The 16061-nt window shown below is 42.9% G+C and overlaps 1 protein-coding gene across 15 annotated transcripts in view; it reads right to left on the reverse strand.

Annotated features, from left to right (window-relative positions):
* The window catches only part of Cacna1e (calcium voltage-gated channel subunit alpha1 E), a 488748-nt gene that overhangs the window by 156195 nt on the left and 316492 nt on the right, over positions 1-16061 (reverse strand). For all 15 annotated transcript variants that reach the window (XM_039091008.2, XM_039091012.2, XM_039091010.2 and 12 more), the window contains one exon: positions 7739-7842. In XM_039091008.2, coding sequence (XP_038946936.1) covers positions 7739-7842 — 104 coding nt within the window. The remainder of the gene's footprint in view (positions 1-7738; positions 7843-16061) is intronic.

Below are 16061 nucleotides of genomic sequence, written 5' to 3' on the forward strand. Positions count from 1 at the left end.
TCAGGTACAATTTTGATGACTATCTTGAAGAATTGAATATCTTTTAACTTAGTCTCATATATGACCTATAAAAGTATGCTTCCAGTCCAAATAGGCTTTACAAACTCTCTGTTGTAATTGCTTTGATCAGATAGAAGATGGAGTCTTTGTCTACAGGACTGTATTGGTAACCACTGATGGTCTCTTCTCTATTCATCAAATTGCACTGTACTGTATCCTAGACATATCTTTCTGGACCAAACACAGGTGCCACATGGAGGATTGCCTGAGGTTATAGATGTTCAGACATAGCAGACCTTAAACCAAGTTCTGAACCTTCTGCTTAACAGCTTCTTTTATGTAGGCAGGCTACCAACCCTCCCTACACCATTTCCCTAGTTATAAAAGAAGAAAGCAATACCTCATCGTATCTTTATGAGGATTAAATGAGACAATGTATGTCGTGGAATTGGCACAATGTTTGGTGCATGGAACAGACTCAATAAATCACAGCTTTAAAAATAACAACCTGAAACAAACCCTACTCTCCTGCCATGAGCTAGCCAAAAGACAGAATATGTGTTATGTTCTCTCAACTCAATTGATCCAAAACCTATCCCACTTACCTCAAAACTGAACTCTTGCTTCTCTGCTCTCTCCCAGCAACCTGGTAGCTCAATTCAGAAACCCAGAAGTAGCCGAGAGATGGTCTTCTTTTATATTTTTATCCCAGGGACACTCAGACATTACACCGATGGTTCTCAACCTCCTAACACTACAACCCTTTGATACAGATGCTCATGTCATGGTGACCCCCCAATCATAAAAGTATTTTTGTTGCTATTTTATAACTGTATTTTAGTAATTGTTATGAATCACAATGTAGATATTTGTGTTTTCTGAGGGCCTTAGGTGACCCCTGTGCAAGGGTCCTGGGGACCAAACTCTGGTTTTTGGGTTTGGTGGTAGGCATCTTTCCTTACTGAGCCAGATCGCCATCCACCATTTTAATGCTTGTCCTGTTGCCATCTCTCTATGTAGATTATCAGCTCCCTAAGGACAGCATGTCTCTGGCCTTGTCTGATCTGATACCCACAGGCCCGGGCAGTTAGTAGCATTGTAGCGTGTGCTCAGTAACTGCTGCCTGAGAAAATGACTGATGTCTCCTGGTTGGCTTTAATGTTAGTATTCCAGTAAAACCGCTGTGTAGTTAAAATCACACAGTGATTTCAACGGTTTCTACATGACTGATGGAGATCAGACACATGTCAATTAATATCTACCAGTACTCCTCAGGATCTTATCTGTACTGCTGAGCTTGGTGTGGATAATTTATTTTATAAGATCAGCAACTATTTCTGTCTCAAGTCAGACACAGAAAATGTTCAGTTCCTACCTCCTAATGTTCAAGGACAGATGAGTCAGGAGATCCAAGGTGAAGACACATCAGTTAGTCTGTTTCTATGACCAAGACCAAGGTATAGGTCTTACTCATCTATATGTCCTCAATAATTCCTTGCAAAATTACTTGTACTTAAAACTATAGAGCCTACATATATAAATCTTAAGTAATTAGTTTCACAAAAAATTTGAATCCTAAGCTACTAGAACTTAAGACCCCATTACACAACTTTTATTTTTGCTTTGCTTTGTTGTCAAAAGTTTAATGATAAAGGTGTCTTGATGATGAGGGAGGGGTATAATATCTGAAGAGGGACAGCAGAAATGGACGAGTAACTGGAGGAAATGCAATTTTATGCAGCTCAGGCACACTTTGAAAGAACGAATCCTGGGAACATCAATCAACTAGATGTCCTAAATTATTTCCTTCGTTAATCTACAATCACCTTGTCTTATTCATCTTTGCAACCCAAGAACATGGTGTCTTTTGTGCAGCAAACACTAAACAAATATTTGATGAATGGCATCGAACTGCCAAACCCAGCCAGCAAATGAGATGGTCGCAAGATAGGCACCAACCCTTTGGCTTGCTATGGGAGCTACTCCAGTCATTGAAGAGTTGCAACCAGAAGAACCCTTCCTCTCATATTAACAGTTCACCTCTTTCCATCAGTCCTTAGAGCAGAAAGGTCTTGCCAGCAGGTCTTGGTATCTTCATGTGTACAGGGTCACATTGCATACATGAAGACCAGTGTGTTAAGAAAAAGCATGTGACCAATGCATGTACACATTAAATTTTGAGCCTACACTTTCTACTGTGGCTGGGCAACATTCTGGGAAGCCTTTCTGAAGGCCACCTGAGATAATAAGAAAAGCACCTAACCAGCGTTTGAGCAACTGTGACCTCTGCCAAGAACTTGTTAGAGATCAGTTCTTTAGCTCCTCTCTCCGTCTTTAAAGATGTTGTGTGCCTATACTGAGCTGTGGCAAGAAATGAATAAGATCTTGGAAGCAAGGTGCCTTGAAAACTACGTGGCATTTTACATACGGGAGGCTTCTCAATGCTCCCCAGTGTATCTGTAAGTAGTCCTAGGCCTAACTTCCATGCCCCTATTTGGAGATAGCACAATTGTCCCCTACACTTATCTCCCTCTCTCACAAGCCCTGGAAGCGATAGGTGGAGATGCTGGAATAGCTCAGGGTCATTTTCTGTTTGTGTGAGCTTTCTGCCCTGTAGCCCCTGACAGCACTTCAGGATGTGCTTATGCAGCCCTAGTTTGTTGCCATGGAGACAGGAAGCTCTGCTTCTCTTCAAGCCTAAGCTAATGGTTTTCATCAAATCCTATTTCCTCTGAGACACGTAAAAATGCTACGATGCTTCTATCCATCTTTCCTTTTTAAATATGAAGCCAACAAACACACCTCACAGATTTTCATCAGTGTCACAACCTCTGGGGATGGGGCTTTCAGTCATTGCCATACTTGATGCCCAGGGGACTCTTACTCAATGCAGGGAGGCATGTGTATCTTCCTTCTATATACAGAAATTGCTGTTTCTCCACTGCTGGAATCACACCGACATATAACATTCAGCATTCTCACAGGTCACAGAAGCCTGTTCCCTGGAGACAAAATGTTCAAAGCTACATCCCAGGCAGCTCAACCTGTGAATGCCAAACAAAGTCCCACTCCAAGGAGACCAGGGCTCATGGATCAGGCAGCAGAGAAAGGCCATGACACCTCCTATCCACAGGACCCAGTGGTTCCGAGCTCTCTGTAGACACCAGTGGAAATCCTCCAACGCTGAGCAATGTGTGCAGCACCAGAACACAGACAGGAAACCAGGGCAAAAGTAGTTCAGCCTCAGCTTGTAAGGTCCCTCTTGTTAGCGCTCCTTTAAATGTCAGTTTTTATTCACACCAACTGTTGCCAGCTGCCAACACCACTTCTTAAGTTTGAGGTAGTAAAGAGGCATCAGCCAGAACTAGTATGGCATTTTCTGATAGTCACAGACTGTTACAAACTCCTTCCCAGTGTTCACTATTTCTTCTCCTTGACCATTTTACAGACTTCTGCCATGTTTCTTAGTGTGACCCAGTTGGACTGGCACAATTGCTTCCTTGTTGATCATCCTGTGTCTGCGCCCTCCATGTCAGTCCTCCCATGCTGGCACTAGATAGATATCCTTAGTCCATCTGTCCATCCTACTTGTGATCCTTTTGTGATCATTTTACTTCAAAATTTAAGGTTTTCATTTTTCTCAAAGAAATGCATCTAGAACTTTAAAAGTCAAGCAGTTTTTGAAGGATCGGGATGAAAAAATAGCAGCCCTCTCTCTCACCTTCCCCAACTCCAGAATCTCCCTCTCCAGAGGCAGACACTTTCAACTCTTCTGTTTCTTCTGGTTTCAAATTTTCTAAATGCTATACTTAAGGCACTGCTATTTCTTTATCTTTCAATTTCAGCTTAATGATTTGCTGACTGTGGAACCTAAGATTTTGGTCTCTGATACCCTATTCCCGTCCCCATGCTTGGCCTCGCCCAACCTTATAAAGACAATTGCAACACGGCGAGAGGCTAGCACAGGTATCAGCATCAACGATGAAAACCAGGTTGGCAGCCGAGCTACACAGGGGACTTGCTGTGTTTCTACTTCTTTAGAAGTAATACGTGTGTCTATTGTGCAATTAAGTGCTTACGTTGGGGTGGTGGGGTGGAGAGAGGAGACACAGATGCCTAGAGAGAGAGTGAATACATGATTTTGTGTGTGTGTGTATGTGTGTGTGCGCGCGTGCGCGCACATGCGTGTGCAGAGCCTGCGGATGTCAGATTCCTTGGGATTGGAGTTTAGAGATATTGGTGAACTGCCACATGGTCCTCTCTCAACCTCTAAGCCATCGCTCCAGCTCCATGCCTTGCTTACTCACTTGCTTCCTTATTGTTAGTGACTCGTGTTCTTTATCAAAATTTTCCCCAAAAGGTACTTACTTGACAGTGTCCATATTCTGTGCATACAGGTAACCAGAACTCTGGGTGGGTAGAACATTTGATCTTGAAAGTCGTTTTTCTGGTAGGAAGCTTTAGGAACTTCTATATTGCTTTCTGATTTTCAGGGTTGCCACTGAGAGGCTCACTAGCATTCTGATTCTTTATAAGCAAACATTAACCATATACCCAATGGTTAGAAGCTTCCTGAACATTCTTTTCACTGACAGTCTGAAGTTCACGGTGAGTTACCTTGGTGTGGTTTCCCTTTATCGAGTGTACTTTTCCCACTCAGATATTTTAAAGATTCATCTGCATTCTACCACCTGATCCCACGAGCTACTACAATATTGCCAAAGGCATAACTTTTCACTTAAACGTATCTTACCAACTAACTGTGTGCTTTATACATATACAAATATGATGACTTATCACATTGTCTCCTTGTTTTCACTGAAGATACCCTTTAGTCCATGTGTACACAGTATCTGTTGCTCTTAATTGCTACAGCACACGCTAGGGGCCTCATCCAACAATTTACCTATCTAAACTCTCAGCTTGGGACACCCCACTGCCCACTGCCAAGAAATATACCAGAAATAACAGCTTTGCACACGAGTCAAACGTCTTATTTGAATCTGGCAATGGTGAGTCTTTTGTTCTGGAAACTTCTCTCATATTTTTCTATGTTAATTCTTTCTTCCTGTTTCATTGTTCTCTTTATTAAACTTCCTTACTAAAATGTTGGATCAATTGTAAATATTTTGAAACAAGGTCTTATCATGTGGCTCAGGATATGATTTTTTTCCTGCTTCTGCTTCTCAAGTACTGGGGGGTCTGAGGTTACAAGTGCTTGTCACCATTCCTTGCTCTTTGAGTCAATTAATTCTCTCTCTCTCTCTCTCTCTCTCTCTCTCTCTCTCTCTCTCTCTCTCTCTCCCTCCCTCCCTTTGCCCCTCCTTCCTCTCTCTTTTTCTCTTTGTATGTGCTTCTCTGTCTCTCTGTTTCTTCCCCAACCCCATTTTCTAAGTGGTATACTTAGTTTCACACTCCAACTTTACTATCTTTCTGTTTTGATTACCTGTTTCTATAGACTCATCTTTGTACTCCTTTCCCAAGAATACATGTTACGTAGAGTTCCCACAGCTCTTCTTCACCTCCACGTCCTTTTGTAATAAGCTATTATTTCACATATGAAATTATTTCTCTATCTCTGCTAGTATCAAACATGAGCTTTGAAATTATCTTTTACTACCTGAGCTGCTTCCAGTCCCTCGAGTCTCTTGTGTACTTATTATGTTGCTGAAGGACTTCCACACTGGGCATTTTCCTCAAATGATGATGATCCCTGACTGTGTGCTCACAGCTTATGAGCAAGGCAGTGGAAACTCCACATCCTTGGCTAGGGTTTGCGGTGTATCAGTGCAGTGGGTGAGTGGAAACCAGCTTCAAAAGACCATTCATGTTCTAATTCCAGAAACTCCTGAGTGTTACCTTATTTGGAAAAAGAGTCTGCAGATACAGCAAAGTTAAGTGTATTCAGAAGATGAGATCAAACTAGATTATCCAGTGAATCTAAATCAAATCACAAGTATCCTTATAAGAGCAAGACTGAGAGAGGTGACAAACTCAGGAGAAGGAGAGGTCATGTGAGCCCTGAAGCAGAGACCAGAGTGATGCGAAGGCATGATGATAATCCAAGAAATGCCTGGATCTACCAAAGCTGGGAGAAGGAAGAAATGACTCTCCTCCCCAGTCCTTGGAGGGAGCACCGGCCTGTCATGTCTTTGAGCTTGTAACTCAAAAACTACCAGGGAATTAAATGCCTGTCCAATTTATGCTATCTGGATTGTGATGTTTATCACGATAGTCATGGGGAATGAACATAGTGAACATGACTGGGGGTGATGGAATGGAACCTGTTTCTCTAACCTTACCAGACTGCCAAATACACAGATCGTTTTTCCTTTAAGACAGAATCCCCTCAGAAGAAACCTCTAAACTATTGCCAGATTGCTGCTTTTCTGAGAAAACAGAAGTAGGCTGGGGAACTGACATTCAGCTTGGAGACTGTCACTTAGGCCTCTTGTTTCCATGACAATGTCAAGACCACCTTAAGATGTAGCGGGTATCACCAGTCCAACCACTGATGGCTTAAACCCCAACAGGGAATAGGTCCCCTAATGTGTCCAGGGGTGTGTAAGTGGGGCAGATACTCGCCAGTATTATCTAGAGACTGATTGGATAGTATGACTTTTAATCAATCTCCTGTTTTTAATAGCATAATTCAACTCTCAGGAATATTTGCTATTTCTAATTTCCAACCCTTTCTTGGACTCAGAAGAGGAATCGGTCTGCCTATTACCATTCTCCCTTGGAAGCACTTAAACTTCAGCTTTAACAGCTACTGTGGCATTAACCCTTGGGTGTATATTAAGAAAAGTTTTTGTCATGGTCTCATCTGCTGTCATGCCTCTCAGTTTCTTTGTTCTTGGACCTTCTTAGTGTGCATTTCCTGTATTCATAGACTTTCTCAAAAGTCACCAACCTGTTTCAATCTGCTATGTGTAAACAGAAAGTCCTATCATTCCAAGAACTCATACCAATCGACAAAATCATCATCATCATTGCCATCATCACCATCACCATCACCTCAACTTTGTTTTGTAAAGTGTAGTGTTTTATAAAATATTTCACTAGACTGTGTCATCTTAAAATATTGCACTTTAGCCTTTTTACACTCCATGCAATGTCCCATTTCTCCATCTTCACGAGAGCATTTGTCTCTGTGTACTCTGTTATCCTGTGTTATTCTAAGACATATCTCATACCCCATGCAATTCCCAGACCAGTTTGGAACCATCTCGTATGACTTTAAACTGCACAGATTTGTCCCTTCTCCCAAACAAATTACTATATTTCACACTGGTCAGTAAAAACAAACTCTGTACTCCCCACTTCAAATGACAAGAGCATCCCTGCAGAATATGTTAGACACCGGGAATATAAATTGGTATAAATGAATCTGAGTCACAAACATGAGATGCCATGTCTGATATACTGAAAAGCAAGCGTTGTTTTATCTTCCTTAACTACATATCTACAGTAACCAGCAGAGTGCTTAACACAGAGTTATTAAATGGAGATATGGATGGTTAAATGAACTCACACATAGATTATTTTAATGTCTAAAAATAGTTGAGATGATGAAAACAATCACCTGTTACTGCACTGATGCATCTGGAACAACACTGGCACAAGGGACTGTCCAGTGCCTTCGAAGTGATGGCTGAGTGAGTGAATCTGTCCTCAGTCAAGAGGCATTAGCCCCCAGCTAGCAGCTCACAAAAGGAGAAAGAAACATCTGGCTTACCCGGAAAGCACGCCCAGGACAAGGTTGAGAACAAAGAAGGATCCGATGATGATGAGGGGGATGAAGTACAGCCAGTTCCAGGTGGCTCCTAAGGCATCATTGGTCTGAAGGAAAGAAAAATGGTTTCTTAATATTTAAAGTCATCCCAGGAGCAAGGCCTACATCCCAGCAGTTTCATACAGTGGATGATGTAGCAATCATAGTGTGATACAGTTCAACATTATCTTACCTCCATCCCTGCTCCACTTTATTGTAAGACAACTTTACCTTGTGCCTAGTGAAGGTCACATCAGCATCTCTATAATATCCAGAATGGGAGAATTCTAACACCCTTACTTAGAAGAAGTGAAAACTGAATGGAAAAAGGCCAATTTTTTCCCAAGGTTATAAAAAGGTGAATTGGTTATAATTCTTGGTAACATTTATTCTCAACCTTTGCACTCTTAAGCTAGCCGGATATTAAAAGTGCAAGGGCAGGCTGCACTCATCACCCTATCCCGTGGGTGTTAGCAAAGCCCTTAGTAGGACTGCTTAGAAAGAATTAAGTAGCTAGAAGTAGAGAGGACACAGGGCAAATCTCAGCAAGCCATGCCTCATCATCAGAAAGAAGACGCAACAGAACCAGCTGCTGAGAGCCAAGCGAGGTGTGAGGGACAGGGCAGGTTGGGTGTGACCGAGATGACTGTGGCATGATCCTTGCTGTGAGCTAAGGAAGAGACTGATGATCACCACAGAGCTAGCTCGGCCTGTCTTCATGATCATGGGAAGTCAAATATTCTTTAAAGCCTCGTTGACTTCAGTGGTTCACCAGCGGCTCCAAATGAATACAATCCATTTGCTTTATGGTTTCACTAGTCCTCTTCAGTGCTTTTTGGCAGCAGGGACTAAGTTTATTATACCAAGCACCTGGATCAGAGCTTAGCTGCCCATAAAAGTGTCAATATCAGCAGTGCCAATGTTGAAGCTGTGGCTTTTGAGGTATCTCTGATCTCCCACTGGCTATGGTTGAAGGGCAGCTAGGGCAGCTACAGAATGAGACCTACATAACGATATAAAACACTGTGTTTTCTTTGTACTCTGCGTTGCCATGATTTGTAGAAGGCAAGGATGGCATTTTGTGGAAACTGGGTTTGGTAACCAGAGAAAGTTAGCCAAGCATCAGATAATCTATGTCTCACAGCTAGTAAGAACATTGGAAAGATACATTGCTTGCTTTACTATGCCATTTCAATAACGATCTTGGTGGTAAAACCTTCTTTTTCAGTGAAAATCTATCAGTACATCAGAGACTATATTCCATGAGACAAAGGGATATGAGAATCTCCCTCACTGACTAAGAGTCTGAAATGGCCTTGTTAATACCTCTAGAAAACACACATGACAAACAGCACTGGTCCAGCCAGAGTTGGCTGAGAATGCTTGGGGTTTACTTTTAACTATCTGAATATTTTAATATCTGGCATGTGATAAAGACTTTGGCACACACAGAGGTAATTAATTAATAAATGGCCACACTTTGAATAAGATGACTGGCTTGTTAAAAATAGACCAATACAAATCCATCCTGGTAATGCTTTCTCCATCTGTGGAATTTTCTCTGAATTGCTACACATGTCATCTATTTCAGTAATGGGGCCTCCTGGAAGAAGAGGAAGAGAAGGGGGAAACGAAGAGCTGTGAAAACATCAGTCCCAGCAATGTGATGCTCTGGGGGTTAAGGAAAAGCTTAAAAGTCCTGCAGGAGAAAGAAGCTTGACAGTGCCCTCCCGCCATTACTCACACCATTGCTGAATTACCTCCACACTCAACTCCCTAACAAGCAGTTTCCTCCTTGCCCTTCTTCCTCCACCTTTTCTGGCGAGGTGGCTTCCCACCCCTTCACATGTTTATTGTGGTCCAATAGGCAACAGATGAAGGGGACACTCCTCGTCAGAAAGTGGGCAAGCCAAGGACTTCACTCACGATTCCCTCCTTCAAAATGGCAAGGTTCTTTCAGATGCTAAATGGAGCTTTCATCTCCTTCTGATTCATCATTATTAAAAACTTAAAATTGTCCAGTGTAGGAGAGATGTCTATATTTTAGTGTGTATATTTTGAGACTTAAAAATGAAGCCATCAACAACTCCAAGGCATCAAGCATCCTGATATTGTGCGTCCTGATACCATTGGCAGTGGGGCCACAGAGTATGGCCATTCTCTTGTGCAGTCCAGGTGACTCTCTCTAGAGGGGATGGGAGGTCACAGCCTGGAGAAAAGTAGGAGACTTCCCTTTCATTCTTCATTGTGTTTGTGACTGTTACGATGCTCAAACCTTATTTTTAACTTTAAGAACATGAGACCGCCGTGCTAAGGTCTTTGGGATTAAATCCTGATGCATGAGACTGTAGCTTCTAAAATATATTCTGCTAGTTCCTGCCCTGGTATAGGAGACTCTTCACCACCCAGAACTCCAAGGGGAACCTATTGTGAATCAGGTCCCTCCCTACAATTAACATTACCTAGAGAACAGCAGCTTCTTCATTTCACACCTATGGAACATGGGCCACAGTGATGAACTTTGGACTGAGGGATGTCCCGGTGGCTGACAAATCTTGGTCTGTATGATATATCATTCCCAGAGAAAATTTGCTTGTGGATCAGAGGCCCAAGTATGAAGACACTTAAACTGGATTATAAATGTCTCCCACTTGCTAGGGCTTAGATGGGAATATGCAGAAATGAAAAGGTGGAGTCACTGGCTTCACATACTCAAATGACAAGCTCAAACCTCCCATGGATTCCCTGTCCTTTACAGCCAGATGCTATTCTCCTGACCTTGGACATTAGAACTCCAGCTGAACTTGACATTGAGACTTGTACCAGTGACCTCTCAAAGACTCGTGGCTTTTATCTGGCTTTGGTCTAAGACCTGTTTCATCACCTTCCATTTTTCCAAAGCTCCCAATTTAGGTGGAGGCATACTGGTTCTGCTGGTTTCTGCTGGCTTCACCAGCTTGCAAACAGCTTCATGTGAATTTCCCAGCCTCTGATGAGTAGGTGCTGATTCTCCTACTGAAACCTTTCCTCCTTGGCCATTTGCTTTTTTCTGGAGCGCCTTAACATGCCTACCACGTGACAGCTATTAGAGAGTGAGCCTTTCCTTGGCTCACTGTCCTCTACTACAATGCACAACAATTTCCCCGTCTGGCCCTTCTCCTGATGCCAGTCTAGCTATTCCTCCTCCTTCTCACCTGTCGCTTCACTGAATGACACACACACATGCACATGTGCACATGACAAAGGTGGTGACAGACAGAGAAAGAAGTTTGGGGGTGGCAGCCCACCTGCACAGGAGTGCTCAGCGGGTACCAGTCCTGACATTGTGGGAATGCGTTTCTTTGGGAACCTGCCTGCTTGAGGGTGGTAAGCTCACCCACTCCCTGTGTAAACAGGCACACATGGCAATTATCACATTAATCCTCGGGGGTGGGGTGGGAGAGATGCAGGAAGGTAGGGCAGGAGGAACCAGACTGGAGCAAAAGATCGGAATGGAAAGAGCAAAGTGAAGGGAGCTCTGTGAATCTTCCTGCCAGAGGACGTACGTTCAGAGCTCTTACAAGGTCTACCAGGCTCTATGGAAAGCATGCTTAAGCGCCTGTCAGTCATACTCCTGCTTCTCAGAGCAGCTCTGAGCAGAAAGGCTGAATGACCCATGACAAACTTATGGCTGAAAGTATTGGGAAAGAAAGAACAGATTTCTGAATTCTTTAGAAACAGTCTTTGGGGCACACCTCATTCCCAGATTTGAGGCAGTTCTAGCTGGAAGACCCAAACCAGACTGCAGAAGGCTACCCCCAAGTGAAGCACTGCTTCCACTTGGGGGGATTCTCTGTCAGGGTTTTGCATATCTCTGTCAGGTATTAGCACATTCCTGGCCTCCACTTAGCAGATGCCAGTGGGAATCCCTGAATTGTGACAAATGAAAATGTCTTCAGAATTTCCAAATGGAAAAGAGAAAAACAGCTCCAGACTAACAACCTCTGGCCTCAGGGCTCCATCTTAATTAGAGATCTTCAATTTCACTAATTACTAATAGCTCAGGGTGGGAGGTGGTGGAGTGGCTACCGGCCTGCCAAAAGAGACAGGCCATTTGTCTCCGCCAATGCTGACCACTCCTAAGAAAAGGAACGCGGTTGTGAAATGTGAATACAGATGCAATTTCTCAACAAAGACCTTCTGCCACGGTCCTGAACCGGGCAGACTATTCCTCACCAAGTAACTGTTCCTCCTCGTCCCTCCCTTTCTCCTAACACCAAGCATGAGGGCCACCATCTTTCTCCAAGTGACTTAGATGCTCTGTTTTGGAACTCAAATGATTTTCATCCTACACATTCATGAACTACTTGCTAAGGAGCAAATTCTTCCCTCGAAAGATAATTGAACAGCAGAACAGCCACAGTCTTGGCCACCATGAAACGTGAAGTATATAGGCCATACCCACACAAACAGATAAATACACAAAAAGTATAATTCCAATTGAGGCTGGTATTGTGAAGGGATCGTGGGGTACTCAGGCAGGGGATGGGTTCACTCTAGTCAACAGAAAGGGAGCAATTTGTCTTAGAGGAAGAATCCTATGAGTGAAAGTGAAGTGTGGTATACAAGTAAAAGGGGTGCCTTCTTTGAATGAATGATTCTGTCTTACAGTACCTCCTCCTGCCCAATGCCATGTAGATACATTAAACATTAAAACATTAAACATTAAAACATTAAAAAAGCATCACAGGTTACCTCTTAGACAAATCTTTTCAAAATGTTCATTACTACAGCAGTATCCAATAGCCCTTGGGCCTCTTCTAGCTACCATTTTCCTTTCTTAAATGTAACCAAGTCTTGACTTCTCTAACTATCCATTACACAGGACTCATCACTGGAAAGTGCCATGTGAATGTTCCCTTCCATGTATTAAACCACGCCATAGGATCAGTGGTCTGGGTGTGACAGTTTGTGCTGCCCCTGGTCAGTCAGAACCTACAAGAATACTCATCCCCAGCTGCTAGGGGTGCTAGCTGTAAATAGCTCTCATGCTGCCCTCATTCTTGGCCCCTTCTTAGAAGCCTGTCCCTAGCTGAAAGACCAGCCTCACTATGAACTTCATACCCTTGTGGTGATAGTGGAAGGACCTGTGCCCAAGAGCTGCCTGAACTGAAGCAGCATCGATGGTCCATCCTCTGTCATGCTGGATGGAGCACTCGTGTGATGCATTCACACTTGGAGCTGCCAATGGAACAAAGCTGATACTAACACTTCTGAGAGCACATCTCTGCCTCAGTTTCCCCAACCTAGCTACTTTTCTTCCATTCTTTCAGGGATCTCCTAGTATCAGTTCCTCTATAATCCCTTCTGCAAGCACCTCCATCCCAAAGTCGATTTCTAAGGAGCCTAACTTGAAACATTTTATACCATCCTCACCAGGGCTTTGACTAACCTTAGCAGAGTGACAGCACCTGAATCACAGCTGTTTTGTGACATTTCTATCAACAGAGCCACTGCATGCCTTTGCCACCACATGTTTTAGGAAAATGACACAATGAACAGTGTAGTTTACAAGCTGTTGGATATTCTGAATCCCACCCATGTATTATTGAAGCTGTTTTCCTGCAATACCAGGAAGAAAATTATGAGTTTACATGGCCCAATCTATCATTTTCTAGAGGAAACCGAAGCCCCAAGAAGCATAATGACTCCTTTGAGGACACAGGCAAATTACTGAAGGACCTATGTCCACAGTCTAGGGCCACAGTGACTCAGCTTCTTGAGCATCTGATTCTTTTTATCCAGTATCATCAGAATGCCTGAAATCAATACTGTCGCCATCTTCTAAGGCAGTGGTTCTCAGCCTGTGGGTTGTGATCCCTTTGTGGGTCACATATCCAATATCATGCATATCAGATATTTACATTACAATTTATAACAGTAGCAAATTACAGTTATGAAGTAGCAACGAAATAATTTTCTGGTTGGGGGCCACTATAACATGAAGAACTATATTATAGGGTTATAGCATTAGGAAGGTTGAGAACCTCTGTTCTAAGGGAGAATAGACACAAATAGAATCCTATAATTGGAAAGCACCAGCTATCCTCCTAGTCCCCAGCAAGGAGGAGAATGGGAAAGCAGGTGGAAGGAGAGAGGACAGAAAGCTGCTAGTGAGTTCCAGGAGGCAAGTTATCTCATTCTGTCTCGGGCCCTAGAGCAGATTTCACAAACATGCCAAGTCCACACAAGCAAGTCCCAGGGCAGCACCTGCCTGAGCCAGGAACTGCTATAATTAAGGCTCTCTGTGGAGTATGATCAGCCAAAGGTACCTGAGGTTGATACAGCTAACCTCTCCCCATTGGCCTGCATTGTCAGTAACTGTCAGGAAGAATACAGCTTAGCCTTATATATACACAAGTAAACCTAGAGTACTAGGCTCCTAACTTCCAAACCACTCTGCAAAGCCCTCCTAGCCTACATATCCTTTTGGTACTTAATCTTACATATGGCCACGTGTCCCATTATTATTTTCTATGGAATTATTCTTGTCCCAAGATTTTATCTGGGGACTCTATAAAGTTTAAAGGCATGAGGAAGACACCTCTGCTCAAGGTCAAGGCTGCCGACGTCAGACTGTGAATATTGCGACTTACACAGAGAGAAGGGGTGATGATATCAAGCAAAGTCTGGAGGAGACTTTTCTTTCACCTGTATTTGGAAAGAAGAAGTTCCTAATGGCTAACCAAAAGAAAGACATTCCAAGGAATGGAGACAAATGATCATTGTAAGTCTACCAATGGTTGCATCAGCAATAGCAAGGAAGGTAATATAAGACAAGAAGAAGCAGGCTATAGGGGACTCTCACTGGTAGCCTGCACTACACAGATCTGCCGTTCTCCAAGAGTCTTTCTGTTTTTGCTCCCTCCCCTATTCCTGGTTCTACCAGATCTGGGGTCCTTTCATACTTGGAGACTCTCCTCGGCATCCATAAGGTTTTCCCTAAGCACACCAGTCCAGGACTTCCCTCAGCAATTAGGTACACCTCACAGTAGCACATATATTCATTCAATTAGGTATACCTCACAGTAGCACATATATTCATTCACCATATCCGAGTAAGTACTGTGCATCAAATCAATGGGAAAGGAAAATAGTACTTCAGGTTTTTAGTATCTATAAGAAAGCTAAGTCAGAAGGGAAAAAAAACCCACCTGCAATTGAAAATTCAGCATTAAGTGCTATATTTCAGCATTTAGTCACACTCATTTATAGATCTTTTTAAAATGTGTGCTGTTCTGTCTCTTTTACATATTGTCCCTCCTTTCCCATTAGGGCTTAATGCTTTTTGGAGAAAGAACCTTATCTCATATTTCTGCATGTACTTCTACCAATGCCAAGGATATTACTCTACAAACAAGAGACTCTCAATAATAGTGTTAACTAATGAAAGACTATAAATCTGCTAGCATTCTTCTGCTTCACAGGACTATATGAGTTTCCATCTCTGGAAATAAATAGATCACTTGCAAAATGGCATCTCTGTTGACATACAGCAGGTATACTTAGCTAGCTCAAATATTCAGCTCAGTATATAAGAGCAGACACCCAAGAAAAAAGCGTCAGGATAATCATTTGCCTTGGCTTTCATTCTTCCTTCTCACCAGATTCTGAACAGAAGGCAAATTTATCATGGAAGATATCTGTGATAATTAACAATTATGTACCAAACCCTAGGTGATATTGGTTAGCCTTGCTGGCTTCCTGAAAAAAACTCTAGAGCAATCAATTTTGGGTTTTGTGGCCCCAGGAAAACTTCCTGCCTTTCAATAAGAACTGGATTGCCCTGCTTGGTCTCAGTGGGAGCATATGTCCTTAGTTCTCCAGTGACTTGATGTACCAGGGTGATATCCAGGGATGGGGCTTCCCCTTCTAAGAGGAGAAGGGGAGGGGTAGGGAGAAGAGAATATATGAAGAGTTCTGGGAGGAGAGGGGGGCTTCAATTGCAATGTAAATTAATAAATAAATTAGTTAATAGGGGGACAACATGAGTTCATGAGTTTTTGTTTCTCCAGGACACAAGCCATCATTTTGGAAATCATGCTCAGATTTCACTCACACTAATGCTGCGATAAATGAATGCAGACCTACATGTCTGCTTATCACTTGAGACATGAGAAGAGCTCTGTAAGATGTGATGACAGATCGATTTCCCATACCTGTAGCATTGGGCAACAAGGATGCACAAGGCACCACTTCTTCCCATCTCATGGCCACTGTGGAATTTAGGGGTAGTCAGAGTCTAAAT

Source organism: Rattus norvegicus, chromosome 13 (genome assembly GCF_036323735.1).
Source record: "Rattus norvegicus strain BN/NHsdMcwi chromosome 13, GRCr8, whole genome shotgun sequence".
NCBI lineage: Eukaryota > Metazoa > Chordata > Mammalia > Rodentia > Muridae > Rattus > Rattus norvegicus.